The 22,247-nt window shown below is 37.9% G+C and overlaps 2 protein-coding genes and 1 pseudogene across 3 annotated transcripts; 1 reads left to right on the forward strand and 2 right to left on the reverse strand.

Annotated features, from left to right (window-relative positions):
* The first annotated feature begins 7,892 nt into the window (after positions 1–7,892).
* Positions 7,893–10,633, forward strand: LOC149029547 (flavin-containing monooxygenase FMO GS-OX-like 3). Its single transcript, XM_089150990.1, has 7 exons — positions 7,893–8,496; positions 8,577–8,647; positions 9,167–9,316; positions 9,390–9,472; positions 9,683–9,818; positions 9,977–10,150; positions 10,292–10,633. Exons 1-7 carry the CDS (start codon positions 7,908–7,910, stop codon positions 10,508–10,510), a joined length of 1,422 nt encoding a protein of 473 aa, XP_089007116.1. The 5' UTR covers positions 7,893–7,907; the 3' UTR covers positions 10,511–10,633.
* Positions 10,634–13,065: 2,432 nt separating this feature from the next.
* Positions 13,066–14,508, reverse strand: LOC149029548 (putative F-box protein At4g17565). The gene is made up of 2 exons (XM_089143589.1): positions 13,613–14,508; positions 13,066–13,123 (listed from the first exon to the last, which is right to left on the reverse strand). The coding sequence occupies exons 1-2, from the start codon at positions 14,506–14,508 to the stop codon at positions 13,066–13,068; spliced, it is 954 nt and encodes a 317-aa protein (XP_088999715.1).
* Positions 14,509–18,226: 3,718 nt separating this feature from the next.
* Positions 18,227–21,452, reverse strand: LOC149029549 (autophagy-related protein 8f-like; annotated as a pseudogene). The gene is made up of 5 exons (XR_016172693.1): positions 21,416–21,452; positions 21,219–21,270; positions 19,452–19,504; positions 18,738–18,856; positions 18,227–18,605 (listed from the first exon to the last, which is right to left on the reverse strand). The product of XR_016172693.1 is annotated as an autophagy-related protein 8f-like (transcript).
* Positions 21,453–22,247: the final 795 nt, after the last annotated feature.

The raw sequence follows: 22,247 nt of genomic DNA on the forward strand, positions 1-22,247 counted from the left end.
CCAAGAGCAACCCAAGAATCAACAAAAGAACCTCCACGTAGGACATCACGTATTAGCAAAAAACCTTTAATTTCTAAAGGATTGCACTCAAGGATAAAAGTGGGTTGTTAGAGATGAAGGGCTAAGATCTAGATCTGATGTAATAGCTTGAGCCATAGAAATCCTATAAATGTAATAGAATTTAGTAATAGAGTATCAAAGAAGTTAACCCCCTACCTCTATTCTATTCTTTGTCTTTACTTCGTCTCCTTGCCCATTCTTCTTCTACAACCTATAAACTCCTTGAATCATATCAATTTGATCTGAGCTGCCGGATCCATGGCTGAGGGAACCAGAGCACGACATGCTAAAGAGCTGTTGCGACAACTAAGTACAACATCCACCGATCACACTACAAAGATAGGATCCCTACAGGATGCAATGGCTGAGCAACGAACTGCCATGACAGAACAACGTTCCTTACTGGCGGAGATAATGACTAAATTGAACACCATGGATGGTCAAGTAACAACAAGCTCTTCAGTTCAAGACACAAGAGGAATTTTGGGCACACCGCTTGGCTCCACGAGCTCTACATGTTCAATTCCGATCCATACACGCTCAGCTTGAGTGGATCTTCCCAAATTCGATGGAGTTGACCCCGTCGAGTGGCTTTTTCGCGCTAAGAAGTTCTTTGAAGTCCATTTATAGTATTCCTAAAGACCAATGGATCAACTTCTCATCAATTCATATGGAAGGGTTGGCTCTCCAATGGTTCCAGTGGGTAAGTAAAACCAAACTCTTCACTAATTGGTCTACCTTCACTTGTGCTTTAGAAATTCGTTTTGGCCCAACGGAATTTGAAGATCCACGTGCCGCATTAGCAAAACTTATGCAATATGCTATTGTTACCGATTACCAAGCACAATTTGAGGCACTTGCTAGTTGAGTTGATGGGTTACCCAACAACTTCTTAGTGAGTTGTTTCATCTCTGACCTCAAATTTGACATCCTGACCAACGGAACTCATGGACATTGTTATGCTAGCACAAATCCAGGAGCAAAAACACCAAGAAGGAAAACACTCTTATATGCAACCCACACCGGTGACGCAAAAGGCTTCCCTTCCAATTGTTCCCGCATACTCCTAAACACCAATGTCGCCTATATCCACCTCTAACATTCCAATTAAGCTCTTGACAACATATGAAATGCAAATTCATCATGAGAAAGGATATGCTATAATTGTGAAAAAAAATCATTTCAGGACATAAATGTAAACACCGACAACTCTACCTATTGGAATTTGAAGAAGATGGTGACGACTCAGAGAGGCATGATGAACAATACAAAACGGAATCGAACGAGCCGGGTCATTCAAATCTGATGAAACAGTTCATGAGATGTTCTCTATAATGGGTGTCAATTCTCCAATCACTATTCAACTCATTGGGTGCATAGCGGGACAACCGGTTCAAGAGTTGGTTGATGGAGGCAGCACTCATAATTTCATCCGGACGAGGTTACTAACAATTTGAATATGACGGTGGAGGCAGCACACCAAATTTTCAGTTCTAATTGGCGACGAAAACCGACTCACTTGCTCTAGGTTAGTATGTAAGATGGCCCTCCATTTACAAAATTACAATACTAACCTTAAGGCATATGTGTTACCCATCTTTGGCATAGACGTCATCCTCGGTGTACAATGGATGGCCATACTTGGTCCCATCCTGTTTGATTACAAAGAGATGACCTTACAATTCAATGATTCATATCACACCATCATTTTGAAAGGTATCACCAATCACACACCTATGCAATTGTAGTGTCACGGTTTGCGCAAGGCCTATGAAGCCCATGATCTTGTGGTCTTACTACACTTAGAAATGGAGCCCATAGCTGAGCCCACAAACTCAATAACTTCAACAACCTTGCAGTAGTTATTACAACAATTTTCTCAAGTGTTTGAAGAGCCCACTGGGCTTCCTCCACCAAGGGCCCATGATCAAATTATACACCTGCAAAAAGAAGCCCAACCAATTAATGTCATACCCTATCGATATCCACACTTTAAAAAAACAGAGATAGAGCGCCTAATCACTACCATGTTGAACACCGGCATCATCCAACCAAGTATCAGCCCCTACTCCTCGTAAAAAAAAAGGACAGAACCTGGAGATTTTGTGTTGATTATCGCGCTCAAAATGCGTTAACAATACGCGATCGCTTCCCTATTCCTACCACCGACGAGTTGTTCAATGAACTCTATGGAGCTCGTTTCTTTTCCAAAATCAATCTCAAAGCAGGCTATCATCAAATCCGCATCCGACCAGAGGATGTAGAAAAGACGGCATTCAAAACCCATGAAGGCCATTACAAATTCCTCGTAATGCCCTTTGGGCTAACAAACACCCCTTCGACTTTTCAAGGCGGCAATGAACCACATAATTCATCCCTTCCTGCACCGGTATGTACTCATTTTCTTTGATGATACAAAAAAACATGGGAAGATCATCTCTACCACCTCAAAATTATACTCTAAACTCTCTTGCATCACCAATTATATGCCAAACGCAACAAATGTTCATTCGGTTGCTCAAAAATTGAATACTTGGGGCATATAATCTCTAGTAAGGGACTCTCTAAAGATTGTTCCAAGGTGGATGAGGTTCTTGCTTGGCCAATTCCCAAGAATGCCAATTCCCGGGAATCTGAAAGAAGTAAGAGGATTTCTTGGATTAATTGGATATTACAGGCGCTTCATAAGAGGTTATGCCCAGGTTGCCACACCTCTAACATAGATTTAATGAAAAAAGGGGATTTTACTTGGACTAAAGCAATAGAGAAGGCCTTTCGCACTCTACAACAATGTCTTGTTCAATCTTCAATACTCGCCTTACTTGATTTTATGCAACCATTTATAGTTGAAACGGATGCTTTAGGTACTGGGGTTGCCGCCATCTTATCTCAACATGGTCATCCATCGCTTTTCATGGTCGCAAATTATCTCCACGCCTACGAGTGACTTCTGCCTATACAAGAGAAATGCTTGCTATCACACATGCGACTTCCAAATGGAGACATTACCTGTTGGGAAGTAAGTTCACTATTAGAACCGACCAACGAAGCCTATGGGAGCTTAATGATCAGATCATTCAGACCCCAGATCAATAATATTGGTTGAGCAAACTACTTGGTTTTGAATTTGACATTCAATACAAACCAGGCAGGGAAAATCGAGGGGCGGATGCCCTGTCTCACATGCCCACTGTCCAGCTTTACATCTTGGCCATTATCACACTGTCTCCAATTTTCTTGGACCGCTTACGTCACAAAACGGCAACTTCTTAAGAGCTTGCACGATTCAGACAGGCATCCTCGCTGCCAATCCAGAATATAGTCAGTATGAAAATCACAATGGCATATTATTTTACAAAGGGTGCATTCTCCTACCCTCTGACTCTGAACTATGCACAACATTTCTCTAAGAATACCATGATTCTCCCGTTGGAGGACATGCCGGTTATATGTGAACCCTTCAACGTCTCACCACCAATGTTTGGTGGCATAGGGTGGCTAAAGAGACTCGAAAGTATGTTGCCAATTGTATCCTTTTTCAACAACTGAAAACTCCACCACAAAATCCTACAGGATTGTTACAACCACTACCAATACCAAAGGAGGTTTGGGAAGACATATCCATGGACTTCATTACAAGACTTCCACCATCTCAAGGAAAAAAGGCTATAATGGTCATGGTTGATCGTCTCTCTAAATACAGCCATTTAAGCTCCTTACCTACTGGTTTTACAAGCATACAGATCACTGATTTGTTCCTCATGGATGTTGTATGCCACCATGGGGTACCTCACTCCATCATCACTGCCCGAGATCCCTTGTTTTTGAGCCACTTTTGAAGGAACTTCATTGCTTGTAAGGTACTACTTTAGCAAATAGCACAACCTACCACCCCCAAACCCACGGCAAAACAAAGGTCCTCAATCGCACCCTCGAGATGTACCTCCGGAGCTTTGTTGTGGATGCACCGCAACGTTGGACGAAATATTTAGGCTGGCAAAAACTTTGGTTCAACACAGCACACCAAACAAAAATTAACACTACACCTTATCAAGACCTGTACGGAAGATCTCCTCCAATACTTAGTTGATACCTTCCATGCTCCACTTTGACTACCTCCTCCAATACTTAGTTGATACCTTCCATGCTCCACTTTGAACTGTGGATCCTGAACTACGGACACGAGACCAAATTATTACTACTTTGAAATCGAACTTGCTCCGTGCTCAACACCGGATGAAATTCCAAGCCGATAAACATTGGCGTGATCTGGCGTTCACAGTGGGAGATTGAATTTTTGTTTGCCTTAAACCATATTGCCAAACCACCGTCGCCTGCCGCCTCAACACCAAGCTTGGTCGCAGGTACTTTGGTCCTTACTAGGTCACGAGACAGTGGGGAAGGTTGCTTATCGAGTTGCTCTACCTGAAGGATCTCAACTTCACCCTGTGTTTAACATCTTTGTTCTAAAGCCTTGCTCCGGAGATCCACCACATTTGCTGCATGACCTCAGCTACCTCCTCTGAAGCTCACGCCTATTGTAGTACTTCAAACTTGCCAGGTACAAAAAAAAACACCTTCTCACATCCCAGCTGTTGGTTTAGTGGGAAGGATTACTACTTGAAGATGCAACGTGGGTGGATCACAATGAGTTCCTACAATGTTTTCCCACATTTAACCTTGAGGACAAGGTTGTCTTATATGGGGAAAGCAATGATACACATCCAACGGTGCCAAGAGCATCCCAAGAATCAAGAGAAGAACCTCCACATAGGACAACACGTATTAGCAAACAACCTACTTTTTTTTGAAGGATTACACTCAAATATAAAAGTGGGTTGTTAGAGATGAAGGGCTGAGATCTAGATCGATGTAATGGCTTGATCCATAGAAATCCTATAAATGTAAAAGAATTCAATGATAGAGTATCAAAGAAGTTAACCCCCTACCTCTATTATGTTATATGTCTCTACTTTGTCTCCTTGCCCATTCTTCTTCTGCAACCTATAAACTCCTTGAATCATATCATGTTTCTTTATCTTTCTTCACGATGGTTGCAAAGATGAAGACTGAAGCTCAAATATTTGCGACAGTAGTTCCGGCTAAGCAAAGATGAAGTCATGGGTGGCTATTTTTTATGGTGTTTTGGCAAAGAAAAATAGAGATGAAGATAGAGTACTAAAGATCGTTTCTTTTTTTTGTTTTCCTGATTTCTTGCAAAAGCAAAGTGCCTGTTAGTGAGAAAAACCCTAACTTCTTTCACCCTATAGCAAAATATCCATTAAATATATGCCAAGTTCTTCGCATGGAGAGAGAAAGGAAGGAGTAGCAAGGAGGATTTTGCAATCCCGGGAATGGAGGTTACTTTTAGCGAAATTTCACCTGAATTTCAATTATATTTCATCATTCGCTCGAAAATTGCCGATTTTCCAACGATATAGAGTATATATTGTTTCACTGCCAAAAAAAGTTTGTTGTTTGGCAAATTGACCTAAATTCGCCAAAAGTTAGTTCCATGGTTCTTGGCCCCATTGATCTTAAATCTTAGAGCAAATTAAACTAGCACCCTAAAATAGAGACCTTAAAGCACTAACACCCCCACTTTATTTATGAAAGACACATAGGTCATGTTCTGTTAGAATAGTTAGTTATATTACTGCCAAGACTATTATATCCTTCTCTATCAAACTTATTCACCAAATAATCTTATTCTTATTTACCGCCCCCGGAAAAAAATACAATAAGTCTAATTAATTTTGCCGCCAAAATTTTGTTCAAACGAAGGAACCACGATCGGGAGTTTTCTACCTAGGGTTTCGTTTTCTCCCTGCGCGCATTTGAAGAGTGGAAAAACTAGATTACACGAGCACCTCAGTATTTTTGGAGAAGCTGATACTCGTGAGGGGTAAAAACCCTCAAACATCTTCACTTGTTTCTCTCTCCAACCATCCATAGCCTACTTTATTGCAATATTTGTTTTTATTATTACTTTTTAAAGTAGCTAGTTTTGGATTTTAGTCTTGTGGGTTCCATCCACTACCCCATTTTTCTTATTTTAATTCTTTGTGATATTCTCTAGATTTCCTTTTTGATTTTCTTTCAAAGAATATTTGAGTATCATGCGTTCTTCTTGGTCTTCATTGATGTTCATTGAGATTGGTTTTGTTATTTTGGTTGAATGCACAAGATTAGGACTACTTTGTGAGTTCTTTTTTTTTTTTAAACTACTTTATGAGTATTGAACTTCTCTTGAACTCTTCTGTAATGTTAATCCACCGGATGACAGTCGACTTCAATCCATTTTTGAAGTTTTTATTTTGTAATAAATTTTTGTAACTACTTTTACATTGCATCAAGGTTATTAGGGTTTTCTTCTGCCTACGAAGGTTATCCGATGAAAACATTGTTATTGGATTTTTTATTTTTTTCTCTTCAATTTTGGCAAGGGCATTTTTTAAATTAAAGAAAAATAAACAGTGGGTTAACGGTTTCACTAACAGAACGGACTAATGCGTTTAATGAATTGCAGTGTCTTTGTTTTTCAAATATAAAGTGGGATTTCAGTGCTTTAAAGCCTCCACTTTGGGGTGCTAGTGCAATTTGCTCTAAATCTTAACTCCACCCCCGAGGCATGGGTCTTTATCAACTTAGTCAATCCTTTAGGGTTATAGAAAATTATTGCATCCAGCTTAGTTTTAAGTAAACTTGCTCTATGATTTTAACTCAGTTAATTTATGACTCAAATGGTTCTTACTCAGAGAAACTTTGGGCGTAGCTTGGGGGTGGGGTTTTATTGAATCATTGTGGTTCTAGTATGAATCTGAGGTTTTTATCGATTCATAGGGTCTTAACAAGAGAACTTCTATCATTAATAAATACAAAATATTATAAATAAAAATATGGTATTACATTTGCATTACACACGGATGAAATTAAAATAGGACAAGAGAAAATTCAAGAGACTTCTAATGATCAACATAAAGACGAATGCCCCGACTTGATATTTTGGCATTATCATCACACACACAATGAATAACTGTCGGATATCAGGTTTTCCAAAATGTTAGAGTTGACTGTAACGATTCACCCTAAACAAGTATGGTGTTGATTATCTTACCAAAACAAGAAAGATAAAAGGTATGGTGTTGATTATGTTCACTTTATTCAAAACTTACTATAATGCATCTTTGCAAGAGAAAAAACACTTGGTATAATAAATTATAGTAAATAATTCACAGGTTGCAATGAAAAATATTGCTTGACTAGTTGTGACCCTTGTTGGTGGCTTTCCTAGGCTCCACAGACAAATTATTTATTTATTGTAATTTGAAGACAGATGATTCATACAAAGTCTTCGTAACGCATAGGTTAACTTTGGGGAAAAATCATCTGTTGTGCACATTTTTTTGCTGTGTACAACAGTGCACTTTTGTACCAAATAGAAGAAAGCAATTAAAAGCTTAATTTAAAAGTGTTAAAATCCTCAATAATTTTGTGTTACTTTGCTTTCTTAGTTATCTATTTGGTATATATTAACAAGACTTGTGCACAACAGAAGATATTTTCGTCTATTTTCTTTTATTCTTTGTCGATTCCAACTGCAACTAAAAAGCCAAGGCCCCATGGATTCATTTTAAGGCTAAGAATTAAGACACGACAACCACCCAGTAATAAAATGTAAAGTTTGTAAAGCAACTCTTTTCCTTAAACACATGTTGCTGATTATAAAGAGGATTATTCTTTAACCAAGAAAAGAAAAAAGAGAGATTATTGTAATTATAAAGCTTCTCTGAAGTTTGCATGAGAACAAGTTCACTACATTTGATGAAGAACTGAGATTATGAGTGATGGATTCAAGAGGGTTTCCTGCAACTAAAGTGGGTGTTATCGGAGCTGGGCCTTGTGGTCTCATCACTGCTCGGGAGCTTCGAAGAGAAGGTCTTCAGGTGGTGGTGTTTGAGAAGAGCGATCAACTCGGAGGCATGTGGGTTTACGATGAGAGAGGCGAGACCAACTCACTACTGAGTCAAGGTGAAGCAGAAGGGGTTGAGCTTCAGGTTCACAGCAGCATTTACCGTTCTCTTCGAACCAACGTTCCCAGGCAGCTCATGAGGTTCTTGGATTTCCCATTCAAGAAGGAAGGCCATTCAGGAGATCCCAGAACTTATCCTGGACATGAAGAGGTTCTCGCCTATGTCAACGATTTCGCCAAGGAATTTCAACTTGTAGAGTTGATTCGTTTCTGCTCTGAAGTAGTCCGAGTCCACCGTAAGCATGGAAGTCCACATGAATGGATTGTTCAGTATCGTTCCTCTCGTGCTCGGAGAGACACTTCGAACTCAAAACCCAATTCAGAGGAGCTGCTGATAGAGGTGTTTGATGCCATCGTCGTCTGCGTCGGCCACAATACGGTGCCCAACTACGCCCAAATTCGAGGTATCTGCTTCGATAAATAGTCACTCTTCGGTACATATTTCTGTTCTCTAATCCATTATGACTGCTTGCTTCATGGGTAGGCATTGATAAGTGGACTGGAGAGCAGATACATAGCCACAGTTACAGAATTCCAGAACCATTTCGAGATAAGGTTCGTCTGAATATTACCCTCCAACTATATGATTTTATCTCCACAAACAAAATCTTTCCTTCTGTATAACCCTTCCAAACCCTATTTTCATGTGCTTCTAGTGGATTGTGACTTGTATTCAGAGAATTATTCAAAAAGCCCAAAAGAATACAGAGATATACACTAACCCCAATCAAGGAATAATTAATCCCGATGGATTCTTCCGTCTTGAATGATATTGACTCCCAAATTTGCTTTCATGGTCTTCCTTCTGATTTTACTCTTCATCCAACTTCACAAGAAGGTTCGTTTTATCGGTGAGACTGCAAATACATCTCTGAGATGTTTGCAAATTGCGAGAGAGGGGGGGATTTTTGGGGTTTTTTTTGTTTGGGGTGGAGAGGAAGAGAGAGAAAAATATTTTTTTTTTTTTTTTTTTTTGGTTTTTTTATTTTCCTTCTTAATCTTCCTTATTTTTCTCGACTTGTATCTGCTTCAGATAATTTGATAACTAATTTAATCTTTCCTGCTGCTGTTCAGATTGTAGTATTGATTGGAAGTGGACCAAGCGCCCGTGACATTTCCAGAGATATCTCTCAAGTTGCTAAGGAAGTCCATTTAGCATCAAGGTCTCCAAGTGTCAAAATTGGGAAGTTGGATAACTATAATAATATGTGGCAACACTCAATGGTACTTGTTCTGTTAAGAAGATCTTTTAAATGGGGAGGCATCAAGTGACTTAAACATAAGCCTCATCTTGCAGATAGAATTTGTTTCGGAGGATGGTAAGGTGGCTTTTCAAGATGGATCCTCTGTTTTTGCAGATATCATTTTCCACTGTACAGGGTATGGACCAATCTCTTCTATCCTCAGTTTTATTTGCTATGTGATTTGTTATTCTTGTTCTTGTTCAATTTATTATCTTAGAAGTTGAGCCTTAAAAATCTTGATTTTAAGGGGTAGTGAAGCTGATGGGGTTCAAAGAACAACAACATTACTACTTCAACTAAGTGCTTGAATTTTATTTTTCTTTCCTGACTTGCCAAAGTTTTGCAGGTATAAATTCAATTACCCTTTTCTTGAAACAAATGGAATTGTGACTGTAGAGGACAATCGAGTTGGCCCCCTGTACAAACACATTTTTCCACCTCACTTGGCTCCTTGGCTATCTTTTGTGGGAATACCTGCAAAGGTTTGGTTGATTTGATTATGGTGTCGGCTTTGATTGATACAAAGCAATCACTAGTTACAAATATAAACTCCTTAAAAAAACCTAGATCAGCTCTCCCTTATTTACTCAACTTCTTAAGCTGTCTGGATGATTAATAGCATAAGCTCTCTTTTCACCAGGTTATACCCTTCATGACTTATGAGATGCAGGCCAAGTGGGTATCACAGGTTTTATCTGGCAAGGTGCTGCTACCATCGGAGCAGGAGATGATTAACTCTGTTGAAGAATATTACAGAAACATGGAGGAGAAAGGAAGACCCAAACACTACACCCATAAACTTGATGAGGACAAGGTTTTGTAGCCCATATATTTTTCTCTGATCCAGATTAAAGTAGTCTGCTGTGTCTGGTTTTTTCATGGTTTGGATTTTGAAACTCTTTTTTTTTTTTTGAATTCCAATAGCTTACATGACAATCTGTGTTGTTTATTGTAGTTTGAGCACATAAACTGGATTGCTGCTCAGTTGGGGTTGCCACCTTTGGAGGACTGGATGGAGCAAATGGCTATCCTCTCTCTGAAGCATGTCTACTCTGGTCACGATGGTTATCGTGATACTTTCGATGGTGACGACTGGATTCAACAATTTCATTCTTCTCAAAAAAAAAAAAAGATTCTGTTGGTCATCTGTCAAAATACTGAATGCATGTTGTAGTAAGGACTAATTGACTAGACAGTATCACTTCAATCTTGCCCCTTTTATGGTAGATTGTAGAAGTTATGTAGTCTTGATAACTGAATAATTTAACAAACTATCTCTAAATACAAGTGATTGATTCTTGGGTGCTTCTTATTGCTCGTGTGATTATTTTCAGATTTATTAAAAATTTTCACTTAGGAATGACTGAGCCTGGCCCACAGGCTCGGTTTTTCGGTAATAGGATATAGCCTTGACAACACAAAGCCTCCCTCCCGTCCCTGTCGAGATTGAATCTCGACCACTTGTTTTGATTTTTTTCTTACTTTTTGAACTATGCCGCTAAATCCAAAAAAAAAAATGAAAAACAAAACGGGTGGTTGAGATTCACTTTACAACTGGATAGTAAGCAGTCCAGTGCTACGCATTACCCACTCAGCCGCCCCCCAACCCATCCTTCCCCCTTGGGTTGACCCTGGCACTTCCTTGCCCAGGCTCACCCTCCCCTCTTCTACCTCCAACCTCTCTCCTCCTTTTTTACTTTGACCTAGCCCATTCCCCTCTTAACCCTCATGGCCATCTTTTCCCTCTCCCCCTCAACTAACCCTCCCATCCTTCCCCTCCCATCCTAGAGCTCAACAAGCCCCTTAAAGAAGGAAAAGAAGAAGAAAAATTAAGAGAAATTTATTTTCGTTGAATTTGTTTGGCTTTGGTCTCGGTTTTATTGTCTTGTTGCTTTTCTTGGATTTGTTATTTGTTTGAAGCTTGGTCAGCTTTGAAAGAGCTTTGACCATTCGTCTTATAATTCTCTTTTTCACCAAAAACAAAAACAAGAAAGAGATGACATCCTTGAGTGCAAACAGTGGCATGCATGCCTTTAAGGATTTTGGATAGAAATGTTTCGTGGGGGTTGGGGGATAGAAATGTTTCAAAGGATATTACATCAATAACCATGATTACTTCTTTTGGATAATGAATTTTCTATTTATTCACATAAAAAAATGAGCAAATTGCAAAGGCACTCCAAAATGGAGGCATTAAAGCACTGACACCCCATTTTATATTTAAAAAACACAGACACACCAATTCAATAAACATACTAGTCCATTTTGTTATTGAAACCATTAATCAACTGTTTATTTTTATTAAATTCTAAAAATGCCCTTATATAAAAAAAAAGATTTATTATTCTTATTTTTATAAATTTTGCCTATAATATGTGACTATTTTTCTAGATTTTCTACTAAAATATCTACTAAAATTTTTAAATTCTTAAATTTCAAACATAGCCCTCACAAATAAAAAGGTAAAGACGTAAATATGTAGTTGAAAACTTGTATTCAATCTATATTTATGTCCATTTAGAAGAATCTACTTAAGAAAATAATTATCCGATTATCATCCGAATCCGACAAAATCCGTCCGAAAACCGATAGGATATTATCCGAATCCGTCCGAATATAATAGGATGCGGATATGGATATACCACTATCCGATCCGAATCCGGTCCGTTTACACCCCTACTCCTAGCCAGAGTATCCGCAAATACCTTAGATGTTCTTGGAACGTAATCACAACATTACAAGAAATTGTAGAGCAAAGGTGAACAATCTCTTAAAATTTGGATCATACTTATGCTTGTTTTTTTTTTTTGGATGAAAGGAGAATACTTGGTCTCACCAAGAAAAGACTTCTAAGTTCCAACCATTAAAGATTAATTATATGAAAAAATTTATATTTATATTTTTATTTTCTTTGGTATGTTTTATAATTATATTTAGTTAAAATTTCAGAGATACCCCCAAAACTTTGTCTTAATGCATAAGCAACCCACTGAAATGCAAGAATGAAATTCATCCCTTTTTCTGCTAGATAGGTCTATGTTCACACTTCTCTCTGTTACTTCTCTTTATCTTTTTATAGTTTCAATTCCCATGTTTTATCGTCTCTTCTTTGTACCCACCAAACACTGCTAATCGAGTATCGTCTTCTCATGATTCTCGACCATAATTTTGAAAAAATCTACAACTAATTGGAAACAAAGTCTCTAAAAATCTTCAAGAATTTTTAGTGGATTAGATAGATTTTGAAGGGTATTCGTTATGTCCATAGTCATGATCCTCCTAGGATTCATGGAGATCTCATGTGTATATGACAGCTTGTCAATCAGAACCAAGAGGAAGTTAAGCTCGTAATGCCAGCCTCAAATATGTAATGAAAAGGTGTGAGACAAGTAAAGTAAGATAAAAGGATCCCAATTCTTAAATTACACGCCACCTACTAAATTGGTAAATCCCAACATCTCGAAGTCCTTGAATCATTTCCAAGCTTTTGATGCATATCAAGGGCTTGATGTGATATAAAAAGAATGCTGATTTTTAATTCACTGCTATATCCAACAAATTAGACATGAATGACTTAGAAAAAATGAGGGATAATTCGTTATCTCGTTTTGCTCCTACTCCACCTATTAATTCTTCTCCAGGTCATTACTACTTCAATTTCAATTTTAAATTTTTCCAGATTTTTTTTTTCTGAAAATAATCATGTTGAAGCTCAATTCAAGCTTTTAATTAGAATTCTGAATTCGGAAGGTTCTCCTCTCTTGTGGTAACGTCTCTCTCATTAAATCTGTAAAAAATTTAATAATTTTAAAACACCTTCTCCATCTATATATAAAAAAGTATACATCAGAGATGAGATGAAGCCAGAAAAAACCATTACACATAACTCGAAAGGGAATAAAAATTACTGTATATGATAAGCCATAAAAACGTAATTACATACATCATCTCTTCCCTCTTTGGTGCCTATTTCCCTGCCGTTTGAATCAAATGGGAAAATTTATGAACCTGATCAGATACACCATTGATTCCCTCTTTCCTTTCTAACCAAAAATTTGGTATGAACCAAGTAGGAAAGTACTTAGAATTTTGCAAAAAATTTGACTCAAAATACTCAACTTGCTTGCGTTTGATATCGAAGACACCCAAATGGAGGCTAATTTCCGGTCTACTATGGTCGAAGAAATCCTTTGTGAAATATATACAGTTTCTTCTAAATTCAGGATAGTCACTCGCAGAGAGAGACAAGGTACTACCCTTCCAACAAATAAATAACATTTGATCACCCAAGTCTTCCACATTAATCCAACGCTGACCCTCTAACTTAAATATCTTGAAACTATCAATTGATGAATTTAGAGTTCCCATAACAGCCAATAGTTCTCCAAGACATTCCACCAAATAAAATTCCATGTTGTGCATGCTATTAAAATCAATTCCATCTATTGCTGGAGGAGGGATGTTGCAACTTGTTAATTTTGGATTAGGAACAAACTCTGCGACCATAAGATCCATTCTTGGGTAAGAAATAGCATATAATTTTCCATTGTAGAAGATTAAGTCTTCCAACCGCTCATTCCGAATAAGTCCAATGGCAATCCACATCTCATCACCTGGTCTGCAAAATGCTAAACGTGAACCATCATGAATTGCTATAACAGTACTACTAATGGCACCAGCAATAGGAGTAGGAGGAGTCAACAATATAGCCTTATTGATTGAGTAGAAATCTTCTTCAAGTCCATCATCACGAGGAGGAAGCTTAGCTCGAGGGGGAAGATTGATTTGCAACTTCGTCAGTGGATTAAAAAGGAAATGATTTCCCATTCTACCTTCCATTATCAACCATCCCCAGTTAGACCCACAGCAGTCGTCATCATACATTTCAGAAGGCAATTCAAGGTTGCAGAGTTCACGTTGGGAGAGATTGAGAAACCGATCATATCCAGAGGTTGAGGAAGAAAGCATCAGCAATAGAGGTGGTTGAGGTTGTAGCTTATATTCTTTGATTGCAATAGAAATAGAACGCCAAGACCTACAAACTTCACTAAAGCGGTGGAAGTTCTCCCAATCTAACTTTCTCGCTATGTTTATCAAGATATCACTTGGAAGCACTGAAACTGCTGATGTATCTGGGTGTTTGCGCTTTTTATTATTTGTATAGGAAGCCATGGTCTGACCTGCGAATTATAATCGTTTCCTCTGAAATTTTCCAAACCTGCAATTCCAATTTAACAAGTAAAATTTGGTGGACTTAATATAAGTAGAGGAATACTCGCAATATTTAGAGATGAAGAAAGAAGTTGCAGAATCTTAAATTGATGCAAAAGTCGTCCTTAATAAAAATAAAAAGATACAGATTTGATGAGTGCCTGTGAGCTCTTACGTTTGATCCCATGTTGCCTTTCTTCCTAATGATTTATTTATTGAAAATATAGAGGTTGAAACTCAAAACTTTAATTTTTATGGTGAAATCTCACATCAAATCTTATTTCTTCATCCTTCGTATTCCCTAATAATGTACTTTCTACTAAATTCTGTATCGTTTCTTATTTTCTCTCAATTGAATTGTGCCCTCTAAATCTTGTTTGGTTTTGCTAAGTTGGATAGTAACCCAAGTTTTGGAGACATAAAAGTAAGAATTGTTTCATGTTAATGTTTGTGAAGATAACTACAGAAGACAGTCTCAGAAACCAAAGATGAATGCAGTTGCATAAGTAACCCTAGGACGAAGAACACCAATACAAAAGAAGCGATCACAATAAACTGATAGACAAGGAGGAAGTTAAGGGAAAAGAGATTGGATGAATACCTGGAACGTGGAGAGAACTCTTCCAGTACAGCTTGATTCAAAGTCACCGTAATTCGTTCTTCTGGCATTGACATTCTATCTAATTTATATCTCTCGTCCTACTCTCACACCCGCTCGACTCCAACTCCAACTCCGACTCCAACTCCAACTCCAACTCCAACTCCAACTCCAACTCAATTGCTGCTGCTTTAGGACTCCGCATTAACACTTCGTAAATAAACAGAATTAAGATAAAATTGAAGTCTTAAACTTTAATTAGGAATGTTCAGTCCCATGACTAATCGAAAGGTGATCTTCTTTTGGTAGTAAAATACAAAGAGTCTTTGAGGAAGAACAAAGCAGAGATTCTATATTGATCGTGGATTCTTTATTTGGAAACTTACCTTAATTATTGATTTATTTTATTTTATTTTTAATTTTTTTATTTTTGGATCGAGGGTTGGGCTTTGTTCACAGCAAGAAATCTAAGGAAAAATAAAATTTTAATTTTATTAACTTTGAGTATTTTAATTAAATTGATCAATTAGAGAGTCATTATTATATAATGAGTTTTTTACTGTTTATCCACTTTAGTAGGGGGAGGGGTTGAAACTCTAGGCGACTAGGCACCCTACTAAGTGCCAAAAATTATAGGTTATTTGCAGTTAACTTTTTGGGCTTCATTATGTTAAATTATTTAAATTTTGAATGTGAATGATCATAATGTCCTTAGGGGTAGTGTGATGACTAAATTACCTTTTCATACCAACCCTTAAGTTGATGAAGAGATTCTCTTCTTTAGCTATCTTCTTCCTACACATCATTGGAAATTGCCCACCACATCCCTTCCCCTGCCATCGACCACCACCCTACTTTCCCCCCTCCATACATCAATCATGTAGTGTACATGGTCATCAATATACTATAGCAACAATATGATTGAGTACGACATATCACTAAAGAATAATGAACGAGCAAACGCCAACTCACAAATGATTAGAACTCGTTCCGCCTATGATCTCAAATAACGGGTTTTTATCTGTAGCTGGCGCTGCCAGCTGCTGCCAACAGTGGTGATCGCGCCACGTAATCAAAATTAGATCAAACGGTTGAGAATCAAATGGCAATGTTTACTTGTAAATACTATTTTTTTATTTTTAAATTTTAAAGGTTTAAAGTTACTAATTTATAAAATCAGACTCCTCATTTGCTCGACTCCCAAATACCTTTTTTTTTTTTTTTTTTTTTGTATCTGAGGTTCATCTGGGCTAGCTTGCGCGCACCTTAATTACATCCTCAAGGGGGATGCTTGTTGTCCACAAGGGTCGAACCCATGATTTCTCCACTGAGAAGTATGGATCTTACCACTCTACCAACCCTACGTTGACCCCAAATATCTATTTCATTTTGCCTCTTAGAAACTTCACTACCAAACTTCCTGCTTCACCACAAAAATCGGCGCCTATGGGTGCCATCAATTCTTTTAGTTAGAAATTGATCTATGTTTCTTGATTTTCTTTCTTTTCCGCTCTTTCTGATTTGTCTCTCTTCCTCGTTTAATAGTGTATAGATCTTTGATCGGCAAATGATAGCTCCCTTACTTTTTCTTCATTGTTTACTTAACTTTATTAGAAGGCTTTACTCTTCTGTTTCTGTTGTTTAGTAATTTGCGTCGATGAATTCCGGTCGCCGACAATTGATTGACATGCTCGGCCTTATTCCAAAACGCGAATTGAATAACTAAAATTCGTCTATCTTATAATTAAAGATCATTGAATTTTGCATTCATTCTGGTATCCTATTACTGGACCATCATGTGGAACAATGGTTTGAAGATATTGTGTGAAAATTTAATAGAACCTAGAAGAAAACCGGTTACAAGCTAAGATTTCAGTTTTACAAAAGCCATGGAATGAAATGAAGTCGAGCAACCTAATGCACTCAATGGGCTCTGAATGAACTCTTGAAGATCTTTGGAGATTACCCTAAAGAATCCGGTTCTAATCAACTTCTGCCTTGAAGAATCCCAGTTCTAATTAGCTTCTACCTTGATAAATCTGTGATATGAGGAATCCATGATCTAATTATCTTTTGCCTTAACCCCAAGGTTAAGCCTGGTCCCAAGTCATGGGGATCCGAGTAGATAAAATGAAATAGGGATTTGGGAACCAGGTAAATGATGGGTCTGATTTTGTAAATTAGTATACTTTAAACTCTTAAAATATAAAATTAAAAAATAATACTTACAAGTAATCTCCTGCAATTTGATTCTCAACTGCTCAATTTATTTTGATTACACGACACAATCATCACCCTTGCCAGCGGCTGCTGCGAATAAAAATCCAAATAAACCTCAAAAAATTGCAAATGATTAAAAACAGACTTGCGTAACTAGATATGGATTCAGTCTCAGTCTTGCCTCTTGTTTCAATGTCAAATATTTTCCACCAGGTCGCAAATCGAAAATTTTCTTTGTTTAGGATGCGTTTGTTTGGTGGGAAAAAAATGGTGAAAAAAATGGTGAAAAAAAAAAACATGTGGATCCCATGTGTAGTGGGGTGAGGGAGAAGGAAAGGAAATGAGAGGGTTTTGTGGAAAGTGATAGGGGTGGGTCCCACTTTTTACTTTTCCCAACTTTTCCACAAAGTCCCACCAAATATGTGGGGTTTTAAAATGGCATGGGGTGGAAAAGTTAGACTACCACATCAGCAGACAAGTTTCCTTGCTTGTCTCCCACTTTCCCAGCCCATGCAACCAAACAATCTACCATTTTGGGATTTAAGAGAAAAGTAAGAAATCTACTCTTTTCAAGAATTTTTCCACCCGACCTTTATTCCAGCAAACAAACGCAGCCTTAAGGTTTTAAATCGCGTGCCAAAAACGAAATCATTCAAGCTCACCGGAAAACCTATGGCTTTTCGTTGTCAACAAAAATTAAAGACGTAAAAACTATAAGGATGGAGATCCAAATGTATCAAAATCCGTCATTGTTTGGGTTTTCCACCTTAACAAGCTTTAACTATAAAATACCAAATATCTCCAATCCCTTGTTCCTGCATTTTCTTGCCCAGCTTTCTGCTTCAGCGATATTTGAAAAAATAAATGTAGACACGCAATTGACTGTGGACACTTGAAATTTGAATCGAGTGCATCACCATGGGTGATGCCTAGACAAAATAGAAGTAAATAGATAATTAAACCAGGGTGTCTTAATGTTTGCCCACTTTTTCAGGAAGCTATATACATAATGACTGTACATCTTATCTGTGGAGGGGTTCTCAGATTCTAGGAATTGGAAATGAAATTATTAAACACAACAGCAAGGAAGATGAAACTGACGATGTAAAGTCAGATGGGCAGTCATCAGACTTGCGCTACAGTTGCATCTGGTGACCGAATGTGTTCTCCCCGCTATAGGTGACATAAAGAAATCCATCTTCATCCTTCTTCTCGTCATAAATGGAAGACAGTATCGCCCCTGGAAACAACCAAATGTAAAACCAACCTTCAGAATCTCAAAACCCAACTGCTTCAAATTTCCAAAAGCATAATTCTTTAGGGGCAGGTTTAAGGGATTAAAGAAGCAACACAAAATCCGTGAAATGGTTACCAGTTGGAGGGAGGGCATTCTCCACAAAGATGAAGATGGCCTTTTCTGCACTCAATTTAATTCTTTTGCGGATTACGTACACAAACTGTCCTACTGTTAAGTCAGCTGGGACCAAGTACCTGCAGTTATGTCTTCAAGTAAGAATCAAGACAAATCTGACTAACACAATAAGAGAAACAGTCCAACCGATCCAAAGTAATCAGTTATGAACAGGGTTTCCAGTCGGCATTAGTATTAAGACCATACTGGATAGCTTGACCCTTGTATTCTTCAAGAAAAATCAAATTCTTTTATATTTTTACCATTTTTCAGTACCAATCTAAATATACTGATCAGTAAGGAATTGGTATCAGTCTCCACCGTCGCAGATCGACAGGTCCAATACCAATTTGTACCAATCCAAAGATACAGCTCGGTTAAAAACCAGCACCAGTCTTCACTGCTGCTGCTGCAAATAAGCAGGTCCAATACCAATTCCGAACTGTGGTTCTGATTTCAGACTGCCCACACTTATTAATATTGAACTTCACAATGGAAGAAGAAGAAGACAGCAAGGCAGGGTGACATGAGGGACACACATACCAAAATAATTCAAAATTCGTGAAATAAATTATCTACAGATACATGAGTTCTTGACATTGTCAAAAGGTTTCTGACATTGTGAAAAGATGCAGAAAACAGATGATGCCATCAGTAGCATAGAGTGGAGCTTACTTTTTCTTATCAATGTTTGGGATATCACTTCTCTCAGCCTTCTCCACGATCACCTTAAATTAAAAGCCAGTGCACAGAAAATGAGTTAAGTTAAAACAGGGTTCTCTAGAGGAAGCACCAACTTATTATGAAAAAGAAGTCAAGAGAAACAAAAAGAAAGGCCACCGACAACAAACAGTTAAATCAGTGTAGGTATCTTCATAAGTGACCATAGTTCTCATGGCCTCCAAGCAAAACAAGATGTTCAAGGGAAAATAAGCCAACACCAGCACGCAAAGCTCAAGAAGGTGCCTGGACACCAAAATGACTCAAAACAATTAACTCTGTAAAAAACAAAGAGATCCACCTACTATTGATACTCAGATTCTGATATATGACAACAAAACATCAACATACTAACCTATATAAAAAGGCATTGTACTGTCCTACTTACCCGCCCAAGAAGTCAATAGGCCAAAACACGGCTATTCAGAATGAACTACACCAGGTCGAATCCCAAGTTTCTGCCTAAGATGTTAATTGACAGAGTCCTCTCTCTCATGCACATTCAAGAAATTTCTTCTACAGGTCAGTCTCCAAACACCCCAACCCCCCCCCCCCCCTTCTATCTTTCTTTCTGTAGGGGGGAAAAATTTTAAGAACATAAACAATGACCATAATGCAGGAAAACACTGGACAGCAATAGGATATTAGGATTATGAGAGGTACAGAGGAATACAGTAGATGCATTTTCAAGGCCAATTGGACAAGATGATTCAATAAGAATAACTTTATGGCCCTGATACATGGGACCAGTTACATTATTTTGCAGGGTATCAAATAGGTTTGTGGAGGGAGGCACAGCAAATGTTATAGGCTGGTGAAGGAAGAGTTTGGACCAAGGAATTGTGCAACATATGATGCAAGCACTTTGGCACCCCACTGTAACCATCAGGTTCTGAAATCCTACATCAACCAAGAAATTTCTTACTGAACTCTCTTAAGAAAAGAGAATCTTGAGAATTCTAGCAAAATGACTCCAGAACAAAACATATATGACAAATTTCTTCAGGCAATATACCTCACTTTCTGACAAAGCAACCAAACAACAAAGCATGTTCCAATCATCAGCATGCAATGCTCTGAAGTCTTATATAAGGTACCAACCAAGCTCACAATTAGTGATTAACAAATGACTGTCATATTACCCTGTGGGCAGAATAACCACATCTTTTTTGATGACCAAGAATAACCAATTATAATCAATTAGTGATCAACAAATGACTGCCATATTACTCTGTGGGCAGAGTAACCACATCTTTTTTGATGACTAAGAATAACCAATTAGGCGTATAAATAAGTGAAGATCAATCAAAATGGCTACATGCTATACAGTCACAGCTAAGCAAACCAGTGGCAAGTCAGAAATACACAAGTTCCAACAAGAAGCTGCAGAGAGCTGAAAAACTAAACCAGCTCTACTTATCAGACTAAATCACAATAAATTCACTCTTATATTCCTCGTTGCAAGAACAAAGGAATGAATTTGACAACATTGCAATACATTGCTTTGCTTCAAGCAAACAGATAGGGTTAAGAAGCATACAAACATAGTAAACAATGTATGGGTGCACACAGAGTTCATTCTTTACTTTGAAGCACCAAGAACAATTCAAGTAAGAGTCGATCCTTCGGCTGGGACTTTAACAAAGTTCATTTCAGAGTCTCAAACTAAAGCACCAAACGCAAAGAGCATTCTATAAATTGGAGATGAAGCTAAATACTCACCAGAATTCTGTCTGGTTTTTCTCCCTAATTCTAGCAGCCTTGGCACACTCTTCTCTGATAAGAATCAAGAGGAAAACAATTTGGTTCCTCAATACAAGGAGCAAAAGGAAGGACAAACATAAAAAGAAAAACAGTCTACACAACAAGTTTGCAATTTTAGAACATGACTGCCAGTGTACACAAACACCCGTACATACCAAAGTCATGTTCTTGCTTGAAGTAACTCTTCGACATTGCTCCTGAAAGTACAACCACATGAAAATCAAACTTTTAATCGTAAAATACTGCAATCTAAAGATATTCACAACTTTCAATATTTCGAGGAAATCAAATAACAACAATAAAGTACCCAACCCTAACTCATGATTGTTAAGTTTATACAATCAAACCTTCAAAACAATACTCTTTTCATTCATTGATTGATGCAAATAAGGTATTAAATCGAAGATCGTCAAAACACCTTTCCAACAATTCAAAAATCACCAAATTCGGAGTCCGTTTGGGGGTCCAACCATGGACCGGTTGGGTGAACCAACCCCCCACCCCATTTCTAATTTAGGGGCAAAAATGGAATTTCGGGTTTCTAAGCCCTATTTTATGTTTTAACTCATCCGTAACCACATTTCTTTTTGCAAGAACGAATTTGAGGCTACAGGAAGAGGAGAAATGAAGGAGAAGAGAGGTTTCCATCCTTCGGAAGGTGTTTTGTGATTCGAATCTTTGCGAAAACTTCAAGAAATGTTAGTTTTCTTTAATCCTTCTCTTAGTCACAAGTTTTGTGAGTATTTTCTCTCCTTTCCTTTCGAGGGATCTTGAAAAAAAAGCATGTTAGGTTCATTTCCCACTCCTCAATCTTTGTTTTAATGTCCCTTTCTAGTATAAGAATTATTGGTGCAATCCCTTACTAAGGTTGATGCATTTTGACTCTCCGGGTCACCCACAAATGATTTAGGAGAGCCAATTTGGGGCATTCTGATCTAGATCAAATTGAATCAAATTGAGGACACCCTAATGATCTTCTTTTTTTGC

This window comes from Hakea prostrata, chromosome 1, assembly GCF_041222555.1.
Source record: "Hakea prostrata isolate BN-2017 chromosome 1, UWA_Hpros_2, whole genome shotgun sequence".
NCBI lineage: Eukaryota > Viridiplantae > Streptophyta > Magnoliopsida > Proteales > Proteaceae > Hakea > Hakea prostrata.

Coding starts and splice junctions, on each gene's coding strand:
- LOC149029547 (XM_089150990.1), top strand. CDS start 7,908: ATGGATTCAAGAGGGTTTCCTGCAACTAAAGTGGGTGTTATCGGAGCT. Junction 9,317..9,389: donor ATATGTGGCAACACTCAATG/GTACTTGTTCTG, acceptor CTCATCTTGCAG/ATAGAATTTGTTTCGGAGGA. Junction 9,473..9,682: donor ATCATTTTCCACTGTACAGG/GTATGGACCAAT, acceptor AAAGTTTTGCAG/GTATAAATTCAATTACCCTT.
- LOC149029548 (XM_089143589.1), bottom strand. CDS start 14,508: ATGGCTTCCTATACAAATAATAAAAAGCGCAAACACCCAGATACATCA. Junction 13,124..13,612: donor GAAGACTTGGGTGATCAAAT/GTTATTTATTTG, acceptor AATTTTTTACAG/ATTTAATGAGAGAGACGTTA.